The sequence below is a fragment of the Rutilus rutilus genome (assembly GCF_951802725.1).
Source record: "Rutilus rutilus genome assembly, chromosome: 18".
Taxonomy (NCBI): Eukaryota; Metazoa; Chordata; class Actinopteri; order Cypriniformes; family Leuciscidae; genus Rutilus; species Rutilus rutilus.
In genome coordinates, this window is record NC_140231.1 from 2,248,874 (window position 1) to 2,270,005 (window position 21,132).

At 37.3% G+C, this 21,132-nt stretch overlaps 2 protein-coding genes and 1 long non-coding RNA gene across 3 annotated transcripts in view; 1 reads left to right on the forward strand and 2 right to left on the reverse strand.

Annotated features, from left to right (window-relative positions):
* LOC311276886 overlaps nucleotides 1-21,132 on the reverse strand; it is a 374,569-nt gene that overhangs the window by 119,123 nt on the left and 234,314 nt on the right. The gene's annotated exons all lie outside the window — the stretch shown is intronic.
* ube2b (ubiquitin-conjugating enzyme E2B (RAD6 homolog)) lies at nucleotides 882-9,781 on the forward strand. The gene is made up of 6 exons (XM_084387105.1): nucleotides 882-1,053; nucleotides 4,389-4,469; nucleotides 4,561-4,586; nucleotides 7,153-7,242; nucleotides 7,324-7,412; nucleotides 9,192-9,781. The coding sequence occupies exons 1-6, from the start codon at nucleotides 1,010-1,012 to the stop codon at nucleotides 9,318-9,320; spliced, it is 459 nt and encodes a 152-aa protein (XP_084243231.1). The 5' UTR covers nucleotides 882-1,009; the 3' UTR covers nucleotides 9,321-9,781.
* Nucleotides 9,783-19,645, reverse strand: cdkn2aipnl (CDKN2A interacting protein N-terminal like). Its single transcript, XM_084387106.1, has 3 exons — nucleotides 19,387-19,645; nucleotides 16,846-16,957; nucleotides 9,783-9,898 (listed from the first exon to the last, which is right to left on the reverse strand). Exons 1-3 carry the CDS (start codon nucleotides 19,599-19,601, stop codon nucleotides 9,893-9,895), a joined length of 333 nt encoding a protein of 110 aa, XP_084243232.1. The 5' UTR covers nucleotides 19,602-19,645; the 3' UTR covers nucleotides 9,783-9,892.

Consider the following 21,132-nt stretch of genomic DNA (forward strand, 5'->3'; position numbering starts at 1 on the left):
CAAGAATAATAAATGTGTTAACTGCCAAGTCACGTGTTCATCTTTCATAAAAATACCACAAACTGACAAAACGGTGATATGTGGTGGTTCAAAATGCTGTAAAACATTTCACATTATGATTATTATTAATCAACTTCAATATGCTTAGCGTTAAAATGGTGTTATTTATGACTAAGACAGGTTTAAAATGGATATTGCTCAGCATTTTAAGGCAGTAAGATCTTTACTGGGGACACAAAAGGCACCAAATCCCAGGAATGACCCAATAATCAGAGTAAAAGTTTAGTCATATTATGTAATAATTTCGATTTTTTAATGTAAATTTCTGCTTTTTTTGTCTTACTTATAACTATTTGTCACAATTATGACTTTTTAAGACATAACTGTCGACTTTTCATCTCATAAATATGACGTAATATGTCATTCTTTCAACTTGTTTACCCAACCAACTCACAAATTGCCTCTTTTGTTGATCTCTCTGACCTGTGTGTATTGCACACTCAAAATGTGTATTGCGTGATATAAAGTCGCAATTCTGAGAAATAAAGTCGCATTATTCTTACACAACAGAATTCTGACTTTATAACACGCAATTCTGACTTTATATCTCGCAATTCTGAGAAATAAAGTCAGAATTGCGAGATGTAAACTCGCAATTGTGAGATAAAAAGGCGCAATTATCTTTTGAAATGTTTTATTTTGTGGCGGAAACAGGCTTCCATACCATCCAGTGCTGTTTCTTCTTTGTAAAATAAATAATAATAATACTTTTTTTTTTTTTTTCTTCTTATGTGGCAGGAATTCCATATAAAGCAGATAATATACTTGACTCGGTTCATGGCCCTATTTATTGTTGTTGTTGTGTGTTATTTGAGTGTAAAGCTGTGCTCGCACTGCGGCTGCTGCAGGTCTATGGCGTCACGGGTGACGTCACCGGCTCATCGCCCCGATCCTCCCGAATCTGACGGTGTTCTGCGCGTTTTATGACACAATCCGGCGATAATAAAGCATGTCTACTCCTGCGAGACGAAGGCTTATGAGAGACTTTAAGAGGTTTGTGATTTCACATGAGTGTTGTGTGTTGATGTGTCGCCTCACGCGCGCTTTGTTTATACTCGCGACTAGCCGTTAGCAACATTAGCTAGGCCTGCGCCAGAGTTCACTCCTGCTGTTTTCCTCCACAGTACCACAGTACAGTACCATAGTACTCTTTCTTAGGGTAGACAGCAATTGTGGGCATCATAGGCAGGCTTGGAAAGCACTCCTGGTGTAGGTTTGGAGATCCAGCTCTTACTAACAAGATTGCTGCTCAATAACGTGAAAGTGCTTCACAGTAAACATACTGTTTTATCGCCATTCTGGACTCATTTTTATTAATAAAAAAGTGGCAACACTTTACAGTAATTTCCCTTTAGTTAATATGAACTAACCATGAGAAATACTTATGTTACTGTATTTTTTCATCTTTGCCAACAATAGTTCATGTCAGCTCAGGTCTAGTCAATAATATTAACATACATCTTTTGATTTTTAATAATGTATTAATATTAACTAAGATTAAAAAATACTTTAAGTTGTTAGTTCATATTTAAATGTGGGGTGGGCATTTTGTTTTATAAACACTTTGAAGCAGTCAACAATAGAAGTGGTCTAAATATTATAACACATATCTTCTGTGGAAGTCTCAGGACCCCCCAAAAAACTGTGTAATTTGTTTACATTTAGTATTATTGTAATATTATGTGCTTTAAGACATGAGGTAATTACTTCACCCCAGGGTTCGTACAAGGTGCTTGAAGTACTTGAATTTGACTTATTGACATTTAAGTCATGGAAAACCCTTGAAAACAGCCATATTTATGAAGAGGTACTTAAAAAGTGCTTTACTTACTTAAAATACAATATATTTTTTCAACAAAAAAAAAACAAACAATATTTTCACTGTAGCCTGTCTGATAATACGAAGTACGGCAACATTATAATATAAAATATTATGTATTGAAAAATATATTATTAAGTAAGTTGTATTTTGGATACCTTATATCTTTAATTTGAGTTTTAAAAATCCTTAAAACATACTAAAGATAGTGTTTGATAAGTGAGATCTCGGATTGTAGTCCTTGAAAACCCAAAAAGTTGTCCTTGAAAGTCCTGGAATTTCTTTTTCCAGTATCTGTATGTGTCTCCCCTTCAAGCCATCCTAGTGACTTTCTTCTTTCAGCCGAACACAAGCAGAGTTGTGTTAGAAAATGTCCTGGAGTGTCTTTTTCAAGTCAGTGATTCTAGTTTATAAAGTTATAAATATGGATATTTTTCCTGGCTTCAGAAGGTCTTTATTAACGCCCTGGAGCCGGATGGATTACTGTTATGACGGATGGATGTGCTTTATAGGGCTTCTAAATCTTACCCCCCATTCACTCCCATTATAAAGCTGGGAAGAGCCAGGACATTTTCCAACGTAACTCTGATTGTGTTCGTATGAACGAAGAAACTCATGTACACCTAGGATGGCCTGAGGGTGAGTAAATCCCAGGATAATTCTTATTTTTGGGTGATCTATCCCTTTAAAAGAAGAAATGTCAAAGTAACAAATAATGTTATGTTGTCATTCATTACCGTGGGTCCAATAGCGTTATTGTACTATCATTCTGTACAGTATTTTTAGGCTGACTAAATTGTGAGACAGCCCTTATTAAACACACTCGACTGCTGATAAATGCAGAACTCAGAGTCAGCCGAATGTGTGTGTGTGTGTGTGTGTGTGTGTGTGTGTGTGTGTGTGTGTCAGGGCTCGACATTAAGCCTTGTCATGTGCAAGTATATAGTAGTAAAAAATAGGATTTTTGCGTTGTAAATATAATTTATTCTGAAGCAATATCCTCAACAGTGTTCAGTAAGCTTTGACATATTAAATCTTTATATTTATGCTATTTACTATTTATGAGGGCTTTTTTAAAAAACCTTTTATAAGGGGCTCCCCCTTCCCCCTTCTTATTAAATATATGCTTCATCTTTCATTTTAAATTCTTAAATTTGGTCAATAAATTAAATTAGAATAATAAGACACTACAGGGCTGTTACCAATCAAATTAAATAATTTACAATGAAAAATGACAACTGCATTAAATAATGCTATGAGATTGTTTTAAGTATTTTTTGAATATACAAATAAGAAATATTGGAAAGGATGATACTTTTAAACATGAAACTCAAACACCAGTAGGTGGCGGCAGGTGACCGTCTTAATGAGCGAATCATTGAGTCATTTATTCAAACGATTCGTTCAAACGGCTGATTCGTTCAAGAATGAGGCAGTTGTTTATGAATGAGTCATTGAATCTTTGACTCGAACGATTCGTTCAAATGGCTGATTCGTTCAAGAATGAGGCAGTTGTTTATGAATGAGTCATTGAATCTTTGACTCAAATGATTCGTTCAAACGGCTGATTCGTTCAGGAATGAGGCAGTTGTTTATGAATGAGTCATTGAATCTTTGACTCAAACGATTCGTTCAAACGGCTGATTCGTTCAGGAATGAGGCAGTTGTTTATGAATGAGTCATTGAATCTTTGACTCAAACGATTCGTTCAAACGGCTGATTCGTTCAAGAATGAGGCAGTTGTTTATGAATGAGTCATTGAATCTTTGACTCAAACGATTCGTTCAAACGGCTGATTCATTCAGGAATGAAGCAGTTGTTTATAAATGAGTCATTGAATCTTTGACTCAAACGATTTGTTCAAAAGGCTGATTCGTTCAAGAATGAGGCAGTTGTTTATGAATGAGTCATTGAATCTTTGACTCAAACGATTCGTTCAAACGGCTGATTCGTTCAGGAATGAGGCAGTTGTTTATGAATGAGTCATTGAATCTTTGACTCAAACGATTCGTTCAAACGGCTGATTCGTTCAGGAATGAGGCAGTTGTTTATGAATGAACAAAAACGGTCAATATTGCGTCTCAAATGTAAGTGACAGTGTTGTTTGAAATCAGTGTCACATGTTCAATCATGATGGTATTCAAATCAGGATACTTGTCCGGTTCAGCAAATACAATTCTCTTTCACTCGCCTCTTCAAAAAATCCACTTGTGTCCCAGACAAGCGTTAATGTCGAGCCCTGATGAGCACAAGCTTAGTGTCTATTCATCATTACTGTTATCAGCCGAACAACAGCGTCAGTCCAGTGAAGTCCCTCTGAATGTGTTGATTCTGATGCGAGATGTTCATTATTCACCAGATGATTCTGCCTGTCAGCAATAACAAACCAGTAACGGGTCTATCTAAAGGCCTATTGTCCCACTTTACAGTGTTTTCTGGTCTCTTTGTGAATGATTTGAAGCCCTAAACGATGGACGATGATCTAAAGCTTTCTCATATTGGTTTGCAGACTTCAGGAAGATCCTCCGACTGGCGTCAGTGGTGCTCCTTCAGAAAACAACATCATGCTGTGGAACGCTGTGATTTTTGGGTAAGCTTGATGAAGTGAGACTCATGGCAGCCATTACAGTAGATGTTGTTTATTATTATTATTATTATTTATTATGTCTGTTTCCTTGCAGGCCTGTAGGAACGCCCTTTGAAGATGGTGAGCCAGTCCTTGATTCCTCCATAATACACAACACTAGTTAATAACCATCAAATCAGCTTTGATTATTCATCTCAGAGCGGCTTATATAAGCTATGTGAGGCTTAGGTCCAACTTTCCTGACGTATTTAGTCAAGTCAGCTTTATTTCTGCAATACAGATTGTTTCAAAGCAGCTTCACAGTCATAAATACTCCTAATGTGCCATTTTAGGGCGGCAACTAACGATTATATTGATCATAACCGATGTCCATCGCATATGCAGAATGATATCTAAACATTCTTTTTCTCACTATCATTTAGCATATTTATATAGAATAAAACGGCAACTCTAAAAAGAACTAGCTAGCTGATTACCTTAAAAGTCAGTATATATCACCATCAGTTCGTCTGCCGTTAACACTCTCTGACAAGCTTTTGTTTGCTAATAACGTGCTAATAACATAAGTCTCTAAAGTTATTTTGCACTATTTCTTTGGCAAAGTTTGTCAATTGAACACAAATTTAAAGCACGATATGGCCTTATCAAATCACAAAAGACTGTGCTTTAATTAAATAAGTATATAGTCTGGGCTGCGTTTCAGCTCGTGATCCCGTGTTTTCCGCGTCTCGAACGGCTCAGTTAACAGTGAATGAACACGGTGAACTCCATCTCTGCTTGTGCTGTCAGTTTAGGGTTTAGCATTTGGGATCGCTTTTTCACATTTGCATAATTCCCAACATTTTTGTGGTTTCTATGAATATCTGAATATGCAATATATCAAAAGAAATAAGACCCACTGCTTTTAAACAAACAAACAAACCTTTTATTCTAGCTTCATGCATTCTTTTTTTATCAACACTTGAATGTGGGCAAGTTTCATAAAAAAAATGTTTAACCAATATAGCTGCAAGCAGTAATTATCGGGGCTGAGCACAAAGAACATAATAAGACATGCCAACATGGCTGGGAGCATCCTACCAACTGCAATAGACATTTTAAGATCATTTTAGGAAAACTGGCTGGAAAATCATAAGTACAATCATTAGTAATTTGGTTTATCACTTTCGACCAATAGGTGGCGCTGTGACCAAATTGCTGTGCTGTGTTCAGAGTGAGGTAACAATGACACATGCAAAGTTTGGTGTCAATATGACAAGGCATTGCAGAGATACAGCCGAGTTGTTTTGGTATCATGCCTCAAATTTATACGAAAACGGTTTCGTCTATCGACACGAAATCCATAACTTTTTGTCTGCAAAGTCTAAAGATGATATGATTCGATTTTGGTGAAAATCGGACAAACTGTCTAGGAGAAGTTTTATTTTTTTATTTTTTTTATTTGTGCCGATGGCACATACCGAGTTCCGTAACGATATGCCTATGCGTTCGGAAAATATAGAAGATGGCCGACAAAATTCAAGATGGCCGACGCCTAAAATGGCTGATATGGGAAAACTGGGTATTGTTCGACTCGGCGTGCTGCACTGAATCTAAAGAGTTTTGTGATATTTGGGCAAAGCATTCAGAAGTTATAAGCAAAAGTAGCCATTTTTCATATTTCCTGACCACTAGGTGGCGCTGTGCCGAAACTGCAGATACCTTCAGGTCATAGTTGTCATAACAAACACCAAGTTTGGTTAGAATATGCTAAAGCACTGCAGGGATATAGTGGCCATTTCGTTGAATTCGTTGGCGAGTTACGATATGACGAATCGACTTTGATGGCATGGTCTGAAGATGATCTGGTTACATTTTCGCGAAAATCAGAGCAACGGCCTAGGAGGGGTTTGACTTTCTTTTTTTCTTTTTTTTGGTGGAAAATTCAAAATGGCGGAAACATTTCACGACGGAAAATTACGTCATAGGGAAAAGTTATTAGCATAAACATGAGTGCAACTTTGGACAGTTGTTGGCGCTAGAGGGATTGAGTTACAGACTCCAAAATTGCTGAGGTTAATGTTCAGACTGGCCTCTATCTGTGTACCAAATGTCATAACTTCCTCGCAAGCGGTTCTATGGGCGGCCACAGACTTCCAGAGTGGAAGAAGAAGAAAAAACGGAAAATGAATAATAACGCCAATGAATACAATGCGTGCCACAAAAGGTTGTTGCTTGATGTGATGTTAATTTGTCGCTGCGGTATACGAAAACGGTTTCGTCTATCGACACGAAATCCATAACTTTTTGTCCGCACAGTCTGAAGATGATATGATTAAATTTTGGTGAAAAGTTCGTTTTTTTTTTTTTCGATTTTGATGACAATCAAAATGGTGGACAGGGAGTTTGGCTGACTATGGCATAACTGGTGTTCTCGGCATGACCCAAGGAATCTATTAAGACCAGTTTTATTATAATAGGCTAATTTATTCAAAAGTTAATAGGCTAATTTATTCAAAAGTTAATAGGCTAATTTATTCAAAAGTTATTCACATTTTTAGAAATTTCATTATAACTTTTGACCACAAGGTGGTGCCGAAACTCTTTGAGCACTGTCAGGGCATGGAGGTGTGACGGCTGAAGGTCGCGTCGGATGTGATTCGTGTTCATCTGAATCATCTCTCTCTCTCTCTCTCTCTCTCTGCAGGAACATTTAAACTCGTTATTGAATTTTCAGAAGAATATCCCAACAAGCCTCCTACGGTTCGCTTCATCTCCAAAATGTTCCACCCGAACGGTGAGCTTCTGAGCGTGGTTATGAAGTAATGAGCCATGTTTGCAGTGTTCGTGACTGACGATGTTCTGTTGTGTGTGTTAGTGTATGCAGATGGCAGTATATGTTTAGACATTCTCCAGAACCGCTGGAGTCCCACGTATGACGTTTCCTCCATTCTGACATCCATCCAGGTGCATGATGGGTTTGCTACACTTCAGTTTATGAACAGTCCTGTTGTGTGACATCAATTTTGCACATACGTTTGCATGTTGTCTCTGTTAATAAGTTGATAGTTAAATTTAAACCTTTCTGCAGTACCGGGTCAATAAACGCTGTAAACTTCAGCGGTTTCTATTTACAACTAGGCATGTGACGGTATCAGATGTTCATGAATTATGGTATACACTACTTATACGGTATTATCATATTTAAATAAGTTACAAAAAAAATAAGTTTTGTCATACTATAACAGGTTTAATTTACTTTTTTTCTTATAATAAAAAGAGCTGGACATTTAAAATACAAAATAATTAGTGCTGGGCAACGATTAATCGCATCCAAAATAAAAGTTTGTGTTTACATAATATATGTGTATAATCATGTTGTATATATAAATACACACACATGCTGTTAAGCAATATTTGCATTTATATACTGTCTATATTTATACATAATTTTATATATAAATAACATTTTTTATTACATTTATATATTCAAAATAATTATGCACATATATTATGTAAACACAAACTTTTATTTTGGATGCGATTAATCGTTGCCCAGCACTGAAAATAATACACAGCATTATAAAGAATAAGGTAACACTTTACAATAAGGTCTCATTAGTGAACGTTAGTTAATGCATCAATATTATGTTAATGTTAATGCAGTTATTACTTTTATAAATAAACAAAAGTTTTATTTTTATCCGATGTAAAGGCCCTTTCACACCAAAAGGGAAATTAATAATCCTCTGGATCACAGATTAGGACGCAGGAGAAGAAAGTTCGACACTCATTTTAGCAATAAAAACAAACAAAAGTGATATTAATCTAAAGTCTTGTTTGCTTAGTATGGTTTAATTGGATCAAAGGTCAACAGCAAAGACATTGATTAATAAAGTGAGATTAAATAGTAATTTAACATATTTATTAATTATTGTAGGTTTGAATTTTACTGTTTTTAAAGTCCCCCTGTGGTGCAAATCCAGCTTTTACTGTTGTTTATGTGTCTATGTGGTGTTTTTAATATGCTTTAAGACAAAGCATGTGTACACTCATAAGTCGACACCATTGCTGAGTATTTCCTCCTTAAAACTGCAGTGAACCAAAGACAGTCTCAAAAACACGCTTTGAAATCGCTGGTGTTTCTGACGTCACAAACTACCTTGTAACCAATCAGATCAACGTGTGATCGTCAACCAGTGGATCTCTGAGCTGAGTGAGTGAGTGGAGGCGGGGCTCATTTGCATATGCATAGAACCGCGCATACTAAATGAGGCAAGGGTGTCGAGTTACATTCAAGATATTTTAAGGTGAAAAAAGATTAAATATGTAATTTTGGTGAGCCTACAGGGGGACTTTAATCATTTTGAGGAATACTGAATGTTCATGTGTAAGCGAGTCGAGGAAATGCTCACATTTAGTGTAGAACTACAATAACCATCATGTTCACACTAGTTACTTGAGGAAAAAGTAATCCGATGCGCACAAAACCCTCTACACTGATTCTGGAAAAAGATTGCAGGTCATTAAATAAATAAATAAAGTGACATAATGGGCATTTTAATTAACCAAATGTTACATTTTCTGAGGAGCCGGACAGGCGGAGGAGTGGAGAATGACAAAAAAAATAAAGAAAAACCAATAATGAATCGCCACCGAGTTTTGCTGTAATCAGTCGTTTCATTGAATTGGTTGTGTTGTGCTCATTCAGATCTCTTCCCATAATGCCTGTGTGATTGTGTTTAGTCTCTATTGGACGAGCCCAACCCGAACAGCCCGGCCAACAGTCAGGCGGCGCAGCTTTATCAGGAGAACAAGCGTGAATACGAGAAGAGAGTGTCTGCCATCGTGGAGCAGAGCTGGGTCGACTCGTAACGCTCGACACACACACACACACACAGGAACTATATTTGTGTGCTTATTTATTTTAACTGCATGGTAAGTTATTGCTAACAAAGTTTGAGATGTGCTGTTGTCAGATTGATGCGGTTGATGATTTAAAGCAATGCAGATTATTGGCAAATGTTGCAATCCCTGAGTTACACATCAGTGATATATCTGAGGATAAATCTCATGCCCGTTTTGCCTTTAAAAGCACCTGGAGATTGACCATGGGAATCATCTTTTTGTATCTGTATTTGATAACATCTTTATGCTCACATGTTTGTGCTTCAAATATAAAAAAAAACCAGACAGAGTAAATGGAGGGCATGTGCGTATGAGCCGTGTCCTACATGCAGATGTTTTGAAGAGTTAGCTTTTGTGAATTTATCATGAGAACATTTATACTTCTAATATGCTGTATAAAAAAAAATAAAAAAACATTCAGACTTGGAGTGAAGAGAATGAGTTCATTTTTATTGTTGCTAATACAAAAACATTGTAACAAAATATAAACGATGTGAAGGCTAGTCGACGAAGGCCGGTGTGTTTCAGGAGTTCTTCAGTCACCGCTGCAGGAGAGAAGAGGAACACACACACACACACATTAATCTAACATTACATCAGGAGACACTGAAGGGTCATTCGGTCTCGATTCAGTGTTTCACTGCTAAAAATGTGATTTTGATTGTTTTTTTTCAGGTGAAAGAAATATATAAATGAAGTTGAAAGTCAAAATATTAAATGTAATGAATGTATATTTACTCAGTAATCCACTGTTTTGTAGAGGAGGGTCAAAATTACAATTTTCACCTGAGATTTAGAGCCAAATTACAGGGTGTAAAAATGACTTTAGAAAGATGGCAGCATCATTATATGTTTACACAGAGATTGGTGGGTCTATTAGTGAAATCTGTTGACTTTATCAATCTTTGTTTCATTAAATGCCAACGGTGTCAGTTCTAAAAAAAAGGGAAAAGCACTTATTTTCCCCAAGTTTGCATGGCTGTAACTCCAGAAGTATTACAGATATATTAATATCCTTTTAGATTTTGCTTTTTCACAAACTCTTCTTTTGGTATCCATGATTTTAAGGCCCAAAAGATGGTTAAATCCCAGAGATATTGTGATCTCAATGCGGCTCCAAGAGTAAATTGTGCACATCTTCAGCTTCTTAAGTTATTTTCCCCAAGTTTGCATGGCTGTAACTCAAGAAGTATTAAAGTTATCTTGATATCCTTTTAGATTCTGGTTTTTAACAAACATTTCTTTTGGTATCTTCATTTTGAAGGACCTATATGGTTCAATCCCAGAGATATGGAGATCCCAATGAGGCTCCAAGAGTAAATTGTACACATTTTCATTGGCTAAAAAACAAATGTGGGGTCACTTTGCATACAGCTAATACTTTATTATTATAAAGAGGAATATCTGAACAACAAATAACGTTAAAACTAGAAATCAAAAGAAGAGTTTATTAAAAACCAGAATCTAAAAGGATATTACGATACAACTTCTTGAGTTACAGCCATGCAAACTTGGGGAAAATAACATAAGAAGCTGAAGGTGTGCACAGTTTACTCTTGGAGCCGCATTGAGATCACAATATCTCTGGGATTGAACCATCTTGGGCCTTAAAATCATGGATACCAAAAGAAGAGTTTGTGAAAAAGCAAAATCTAAAAGGATATTAAGAGAACTGTAATACTTCTGGAGTTACAGCCATGCAAACCTGGGGAACATAACAATGCTTTTCCACATCATAATACCAAAACACACCAATCTGTGTAAACATATAATGATGCTGCCATCTTTCTAAAGTCATTTTTACACCCTGTAATTTGTCTCTAAATCTCAGGTGAAAATTGTAATTTTGACCCTCCTCTACAAAACAGTGGATTACTGAGTAAATATACATCCATGACAATTAATATTTTGGCTTTCTAAACTATATTTATGTTTGTCTTTTTTCAGAAAGAATATTAACAAAATAAAAAATGAGCCGTGGAAGTATGGAGGTAGATTTGTGTCTTTATTATTCAATCAAAAAAAAGGTTGCTTCAATCAAAAAATATATTTTCAATCAAAAAAACCCGTTTCAATCAAAGAAAAAAAGTGTTTGAATGCAAAAATATATTTGAGACTCAAAAAAATGCATTTGAACACTATTTTTTTTTGCTTGAAAATGTTTTTTTTGATAGAAGTGAAGGTTTTTTTGTTTGAAGCAACTTTTTTGATTGAAGTATTGTTGTTTTGTGTTTGGGCCATATTATGGGTAGGACATTTGTGTCTTTATAATTCAATCAAAAAAGAAGTTGCTTCAAACAAACAAAACATATTTTCAATAAAAAAATCACTTCAATCAAAAAATAAACCTTTTCAATCATAGAAAAAATGTTTTTGAATGCAAAAAAATATTTGAGATTCAAAAAATTGCACTTGAACACTTTTTTTTTGATTGAAAATGTTTTCTTTGATTGAAGTAATCTTTTTTGTGTTTGGACCATGTTATGGGTAGGACATTTGTGTCTTAATTATTCAATCCCAAAAAAGTTGCTTCAATCAAAAAAAAAACATTTTCAATCAAAAAAAAATAATTTCAATCAAAGAAAAAACTGTTTAAATGCAAAAAAAAAAAAAATCATTTGAAGTGTTTTTTTTTTATTGAACTTTCTTTTTTTTTGAATGAAGTGAAAAAAGTTTTGAAGTCGTTTTTTTTTTAAATCATTTTGACACAAACGTACCGCAGTGGGGGCGGGTGCTTCCCCATTGGTCAGACATGCTTGAGTGACAAGTGTCTACACCAACGACGTCTTTCTGACAAGCAAGTCATGGTCGCCACTCGCCAGCGAGCCAGGAAGCAGTGGTGGAGTTGTTGGTAAGTAGATAAAACCGTATTAAAATGATTGGTGTCACGTTATTAGCCTACTCTGTTTGATATTTCGATTAAACATACAGCTTGCTAACTTAGCTCACGTTGACTAATTTGTGTGATGGTGTTAGATATCTGACGCCTCATATTGTCAGGCAGGCTAGCAGGGTGCGCTAACGGCTAATTGAATTGTTTATTTCACTTAAGTAACGTTACAGAGGCTTGCTATGTGCTAGTGCTATATTGTGTTATAATACGTAACGTCATTAGTGGTCAAACAACAGTCCACAGGCCAACTGTTGCCCACAGCGCTGCCTGTTTAGCAGCAACAGGTCATGCAGAGCCTGAGTCTATCTTCTCACACAGCCCACAGGATTACAGCTATTTGACCGTCCCGCTCTCTCTCTCGCTCACGGGTAGTGGTCTCCCCACCATCACAGTCAAATGCTCGCAGACACAGAGGCAGATGCTGTTATTTTGAGAGCGGGGCTTACATATGCCGTCCCGTACGGAAAATAATGTTGCATACCACCGGTAACATGAATATATATTCCGTTGCTCGGTGCGCAAACTAGCTGTGTCAGGCATTATTTATAAGTAGCCTAATGTCCTGCACAACTCCACATGGAAAACTGGCAGTTCAATGAAGTGATGCTTATTGTCTGACATAGTGTACAAGTAGTTACTAGCTTAAAGTATTGTGCCAATAATGATCCTTCTGGTAAATTTGGCATTCAGTTGAGACACAAAAGCTCTTAGTTTAATGAAAATCTTTGGAAAAGAAGACAAGATGGTTTGTTTAATTAGTATTCATTTATTTAGATTTCTAATATCATATAGTATTGTCCTGTCAACCCATTACAAGTCTTGCCTTATTCAGTGTTGATTTATTGACATGTTTATGTAAGATGTTTTATTAGAAGGTGTGTGAGTGAAAGTTGTCTGAAGTTGTATTTTTCTATTTTATTGCAATGCTGATTGATAATGTAGGACTCTGGTCCTGGCTTGGCCTAAGTTTTGGTGTCTCTAGGTGCTGTGCTCTGAGACAACTTAATTTCAGCTACTTAAGGCTTTAGCTAGTTAGCTACTTTAAAAAAAAAAAAAAAAAATATCTGGCTAAATGTACGCTATATATAGCATTAATGCCATTATGCTTAACGGTTACACTAACAAGCCATCAAAATTGATGGCTTGTATAATAAAAGTAACCATACGACACTATTGAGCAGTTATAATTGAGAGTGCAGCAATACCTGTATCGATATCAATACTTCAAATAATTTGATGCAAAAAATAAAGTATCACATAAAGAAATTAATGTGTCATGCCTACAGAGCACAGCACCTAGAGACACCAAAACTTAGGCCAAGCCAGGACCAGAGTCCTACATTATCAATCAGCATTGCAATAAAATAGAAAAATACAACTTCAGACAACTTTCACTCACACACCTTCTAATAAAACATCTTACATAAACATGTCAATAAATCAACACTGAATAAGGCAAGACTTGTAATGGGTTGACAGGACAATACTATATGATATTAGAAATCTAAATAAATGAATACTAATTAAACAAACCATCTTGTCTTCTTTTCCAAAGATTTTCATTAAACTAAGAGCTTTTGTGTCTCAACTGAATGCCAAATTTACCAGAAGGATCATTATTGGCACAATACTTTAAGCTAGTAACTACTTGTACACTATGTCAGACAATAAGCATCACTTCATTGAACTGCCAGTTTTCCATGTGGAGTTGTGCAGGACATTAGGCTACTTATAAATAATGCCTGACACAGCTAGTTTGCGCACCGAGCAACGGAATATATATTCATGTTACCGGTGGTATGCAACATTATTTTCCGTACGGGACGGCATATGTAAGCCCCGCTCTCAAAATAACAGCATCTGCCTCTGTGTCTGCGAGCATTTGACTGTGATGGTGGGGAGACCACTACCCGTGAGCGAGAGAGAGAGCGGGACGGTCAAATAGCTGTAATCCTGTGGGCTGTGTGAGAAGATAGACTCAGGCTCTGCATGACCTGTTGCTGCTAAACAGGCAGCGCTGTGGGCAACAGTTGGCCTGTGGACTGTTGTTTGACCACTAATGACGTTACGTATTATAACACAATATAGCACTAGCACATAGCAAGCCTCTGTAACGTTACTTAAGTGAAATAAACAATTCAATTAGCCGTTAGCGCACCCTGCTAGCCTGCCTGACAATATGAGGCGTCAGATATCTAACACCATCACACAAATTAGTCAACGTGAGCTAAGTTAGCAAGCTGTATGTTTAATCGAAATATCAAACAGAGTAGGCTAATAACGTGACACCAATCATTTTAATACGGTTTTATCTACTTACCAACAACTCCACCACTGCTTCCTGGCTCGCTGGCGAGTGGCGACCATGACTTGCTTGTCAGAAAGACGTCGTTGGTGTAGACACTTGTCACTCAAGCATGTCTGACCAATGGGGAAGCACCCGCCCCCACTGCGGTACGTTTGTGTCAAAATGATTTAAAAAAAAAACGACTTCAAAACTTTTTTCACTTCATTCAAAAAAAAAGAAAGTTCAATAAAAAAAAAACACTTCAAATGATTTTTTTTTTTTTTGCATTTAAACAGTTTTTTCTTTGATTGAAATTATTTTTTTTTGATTGAAAATGTTTTTTTTTTGATTGAAGCAACTTTTTTGGGATTGAATAATTAAGACACAAATGTCCTACCCATAACATGGTCCAAACACAAAAAAGATTACTTCAATCAAAGAAAACATTTTCAATCAAAAAAAAAGTGTTCAAGTGCAATTTTTTGAATCTCAAATATTTTTTTGCATTCAAAAACATTTTTTCTATGATTGAAAAGGTTTATTTTTTGATTGAAGTGATTTTTTTATTGAAAATATGTTTTGTTTGTTTGAAGCAACTTCTTTTTTGATTGAATTATAAAGACACAAATGTCCTACCCATAATATGGCCCAAACACAAAACAACAATACTTCAATCAAAAAAGTTGCTTCAAACAAAAAAACCTTCACTTCTATCAAAAAAAACATTTTCAAGCAAAAAAAAATAGTGTTCAAATGCATTTTTTTGAGTCTCAAATATATTTTTGCATTCAAACACTTTTTTTCTTTGATTGAAACGGGTTTTTTTGATTGAAAATATATTTTTTGATTGAAGCAACCTTTTTTTTGATTGAATAATAAAGACACAAATCTACCTCCATATGGAAGTTTCTTTGATTTGACACGGAATGACACTTTCTGCGCATGCGTAAAACAACCAAAGCTCACCGAGACACCAGACATGAGAATGTTCCCACGATAGTTAGCAACAGCCTCATACCGAGACACCACACACACACACACACACACACACACACATCTCTGAAGGGAACTGACTGTCAAGAAAACGTTTCGATGACATGTTGCGTTTATAAGTAGCGCTGCTTTGTTTACATCTGTTACCAGGGAAACCGCATGTAAACTTTTAACCAGTTGACGGAAAATAAGATAAATGTATATTTTCAAAATGTAAATAACTCAGATCAGGCATCTAGAATTATTCACCTATAATCTTATTTTGACTCATCCCTTTTCTTAAAACTAATTCAAAGGATGAAATGTGGATTTATCATTTTAAGAAACTTGTATGAGAGAGTACTTTGATGAAATATGAACATTTTGGCCGATAATTCTTTATATTTGAAAGCCGATAACCGAAATATCGGCTGATAAATCTAAATCCAAGTTTTTCTATAACTTTTGAGAGCCTGGTTACAAAAACTAAAGTCTCGCCATTAAAATCCATGTTCCAAACACACAATTATGATGTTCTCGTTATAATCTTAAGTAGCTGATATGTCAGACTTGCACTTTACGGTATTTTCCTTTTTTTGAAGTGATTCCAATCATATTTGAAGCAATTCAAAAGCATCATGTTGAACAGTGCACATCTGAAGGAGATAATACAATATTTATCAGCTTTAATATATATCGGCCTAATTTTTTTACTGGGCCGATAACAATAACATTAAAAATTATCGTATATCAGCCAATACCGATATATCGTGCATCCCTACAGAATATATATGATATTTTGAAGAATGTTTCAGCTGTTTTTTTATCCATACTATGAAAGCCTCCATAAGTTTTAAGATCCAAAAAGAACATCAAGGTAGTGTGAAGTTAAAGGGATAGTTCACCCAAAAATGAAAATTAGCCCATGATTTACTCGCCCTCAAGCCATCCTAGGTGTGTATGACTTTATTCTGTCAGACAAATACAATCAGAGTTATATTAAGAAGTGTCCTGGCTCTTCCAAGCTTTATAATGGCAGTGAATGGATGTTTCTGTTTTGAAGTCCATAAAAGTACATCTATCCATCATAAAAGTGCATCTATCCATCATAAAAGTGCATCTATCCATCATAAAAGTGAAAGAAGAATGTCATGTATCTAGGATGACTTGAGGGAGAGTAAATCATGGGCTAATTTTCATTTTTGGGTGAACGATCCCTTTAAACGGTGCAACTCTACTGAAGTAAAACATGATCAGACAGATGTGTTGCATTGTCACGATACTCCTCAGCGTGCACAGATCTCGTGTGTGTGTGTGTGTGTGTGTGTGTGTGTGTTTACCCTCTGCTGTTGTTGTTTGATCAGTTCATCTCTGGTCTTGAAGACAGGAGCGTCCTCCACTACAATCCCCTCGGCCATCTCTCCCACCTTCTCCAGCAGATCTGGGCTATACCTGCAGATATACAGAGGAGAACATCAACACACACACACCAGTCTCTGGGCTATACCTGCAGATATACAGAGGAGAACATCAACACACACACACACACACCAGTCTCTGGGCTATACCTGCAGATATACAGAGGAGAACATCAACACACACACACACACACACACACACACACACACCAGTCTCTGGGCTATACCTGCAGATATACAGAGGAGAACATCAACACACACACACACACACACACACCAGTCTCTGGGCTATACCTGCAGATATACAGAGGAGAACATCAACACACACACACACACCAGTCTCTGGGCTATACCTGCAGATATACAGAGGAGAACATCAACACACACACACACACACACACACACACACACACACACACCAGTCTCTGGGCTATACCTGCAGATATACAGAGGAGAACATCACACTCACACACACACACACACACACCAGTCTCTGGGCTATACCTGCAGATATACAGAGGAGAACATCAACACACACACACACACACACACACACACACACACACACACACACACACACACACACACACACAAGTCTCTGGGCTATACCTGCAGATATACAGAGGAGAACATCACACACACACACACACACACACACAAGTCTCTGGGCTATACCTGCAGATATACAGAGGAGAACATCAACACACACACACACACACACACACACACACACACACCAGTCTCTGGGCTATACCTGCAGATATACAGAGGAGAACATCAACACACACACACACACACCAGTCTCTGGGCTATACCTGCAGATATACAGAGGAGAACATCAACACACACACACACACACACACACACACACACACACACACACACCAGTCTCTGGGCTATACCTGCAGATATACAGAGGAGAACATCAACACACACACACACACACACCAGTCTCTGGGCTATACCTGCAGAAATACAGAGGAGAACATCAACACACACACACACACACACCAGTCTCTGGGCTATACCTGCAGATATACAGAGGAGAACATCAACACACACACACACACACCAGTCTCTGGGCTATACCTGCAGATATACAGAGGAGAACATCAACACACACACACACACACACACACACACACACACACACACACACACACACACACACCAGTCTCTGGGCTATACCTGCAGATATACAGAGGAGAACATCAACACAAACACAAACACACACACACACACACACACACAAGTCTCTGGGCTATACCTGCAGATATACAGAGGAGAACATCAACACACACACACACACACACACCAGTCTCTGGGCTATACCTGCAGATATACAGAGGAGAACATCAACACACACACACACACACACACACACACACCAGTCTCTGGGCTATACCTGCAGATATACAGAGGAGAACATCAACACACACACACACACACACACACACACACACACCAGTCTCTGGGCTATACCTGCAGATATACAGAGGAGAACATCAACACACACACACACACACACACACACACACACACACACACCAGTCTCTGGGCTATACCTGCAGATATACAGAGGAAAACATCAACACACACACACACACACACACACACACACACACACACACACACACACACACACACACACACACCAGTCTCTGGGCTATACCTGCAGATATACAGAGGAGAACATCAACACACACACACACACACACACACACACACACACACACCAGTCTCTGGGCTATACCTGCAGATATACAGAGGAGAACATCAACACACACACACACACACACACACACACACACACACACACACACACACACACACACACACACACACCAGTCTCTGGGCTATACCTGCAGATATACAGAGGAGAACATCAACACACACACACACACACACACCAGTCTCTGGGCTATACCTGCAGATATACAGAGGAGAACATCACACTCACACACACACACACACACACACACACACACCAGTCTCTGGGCTATACCTGCAGATATACAGAGGAGAACATCAACACACACACACACACACACACACACACACACCAGTCTCTGGGCTATACCTGCAGATATACAGAGGAGAACATCAACACACACACACACACACACACACACACACACACACACCATTCTCTGGGCTATACCTGCAGATATACAGAGGATACACATTTTCGTGATATATAATACTGTGTGGCATTTCATAATGGTTTAGAATATAGAAGCTTGTTTCCTCCACGGAATTAAAAATAAAAGGTTAATTGCGACCTTTATCTCACAATTCCGACTTTTCTTTCTCGCATTTGCGAGTTTATACCTCACAAATCTGAGAAGAGGGAAGGAATAAACTCGCAAATGCACGTGAGAATTGTGAGATAAGAAAATTAATCACAATTACCAAACACATAATATTATTCCCGTGCGGAAACATGTGACTCTGACCCCTGACCTGCAGCCCAGGAACACGTGATTGGCCCACACCATGGACAGCGCGAGCAGGTGGTCCACGCGAGGTTTCTCCTCGTAATTCGAGATGTTTCTGAATAAAAACTCCCTCCTGGACTTCCAGTGCTTGTCGCTCTCGGAGACGCCGCGAAACGTCTCGATGAAATCCGACAACAGCCGGTTCTGTCCGATGAAGTCTTCCACATCCGCGGCCGCCATGTTGGAGAGATGACGTCACTCACCGCGCTGTTCTTCTTCTCCTCGCTTTATTGGCGGTGGGCAGGGCAGATTGTGGAGCACTACCGCCGCCAACTGAGTGTAATAGCATCGATGGGAAATTAAAGGGGTGGTATATGCCCTTTTCACAAGATGTACAATAAGTCTCTGATGTCCCCAGAGTGTGTGTGTGAAGTTCTAGCTCAAAATACCCCACAGATATTTTTATATAGTATGCTAAAATTGTCTCTTTTTGAGGGTGAGCAAAAACACACCGTTTTTGTGTGTGTCCCTTTAAATGCAAATGAGCTGTTGCTCCTGGCAAAGGGGGCGGTGCTACTAGAGCTAGTGTCCTTTTACCTCAAACAGATATGCACTGAAAATTCAAAATTTCAAAACCTTTTACGTTCAAACCGAAGTCGAACAAAGATGGAGAGACTCCAGAAGAAGTGACAACATGTAGACAACATTTCTGAATGGTTAGTTGATGGATTTATGTAGCTTATGTGTAGTTATCTTCTAGTCATTGATTAGCATATTCTGTCATGATAATCGCGTTCCCGGTTCCCGGTAAATTCTAAGTAAAATAAAGACATGTTATGTTACACTGTGTTGTAATGGTGTTTTCTGGAAATTACTAAAGAACAAATCATTTTTATCAGCTGAAAGGCAGAATACAAATGTTTTTATTACATTAGATAGACATTATAACAGTTTCAGGTTATGTTTTAGTGTTGGCAACATGTCCCACACAAACTTATAATCGTCCCACATTTGGTTTGTTTGATGGTGGTCACCCTAATAAACGGGTATTGTTCAGAATTCATGTATAACTTTGATGAAAGGTTTTGATCCACTTCAAATGTTTACTACCATATATATTTTGCATATTGCATAATTCCCCCACTTTTGTTGCCAGAAGATTTTCTATTGACTTGATTTTTATTTGCTGCAGCTTATCCTTTAGTATTTGCCTTTCATTTTTATATGCTTTTAAGGATTTGTTCAACAGTTTCTTATTGCACTTCTTTGTCGGATGCTTATACTGATTATAAGTAAATTGCCATTTAACCCTTTGTGTCCTGTGCAGAGACTGGAAATGATTGATTCTTCTTTTCTTCCTGATATTGAAACCCAATTTCTGTTTGTGTGTTGGTCAAATTTATTTCAATAAAACGATTGTACTAGCCTATATTTTAGTTGTTGTTTTTTTATTTAATATTTATATTATTAGGGGATTTGATGGTACTATATCATATTTATGAAGCAGTTTTAATAGATTTATTCACTTTTTGAGCATAGACCTAAAAATTAAATTTCCAACTTAAGAAAATTAAAGCCATAAATCTAAGCAAGTTGTTCCAAATTTAAGGGTTGATATCTCAAAAAATGAGCTTTCAGATTTAGTTCGGTCGCAGTACCGAACACTTCCACTAGATGAAGTTCGTTTCCCATTAGTTTCCAATGACTGCGAACAATACAAGTGTGACTGTTTGTTCCAGGACCTTTTAAAGTCTCCCGTCAATAACTATAG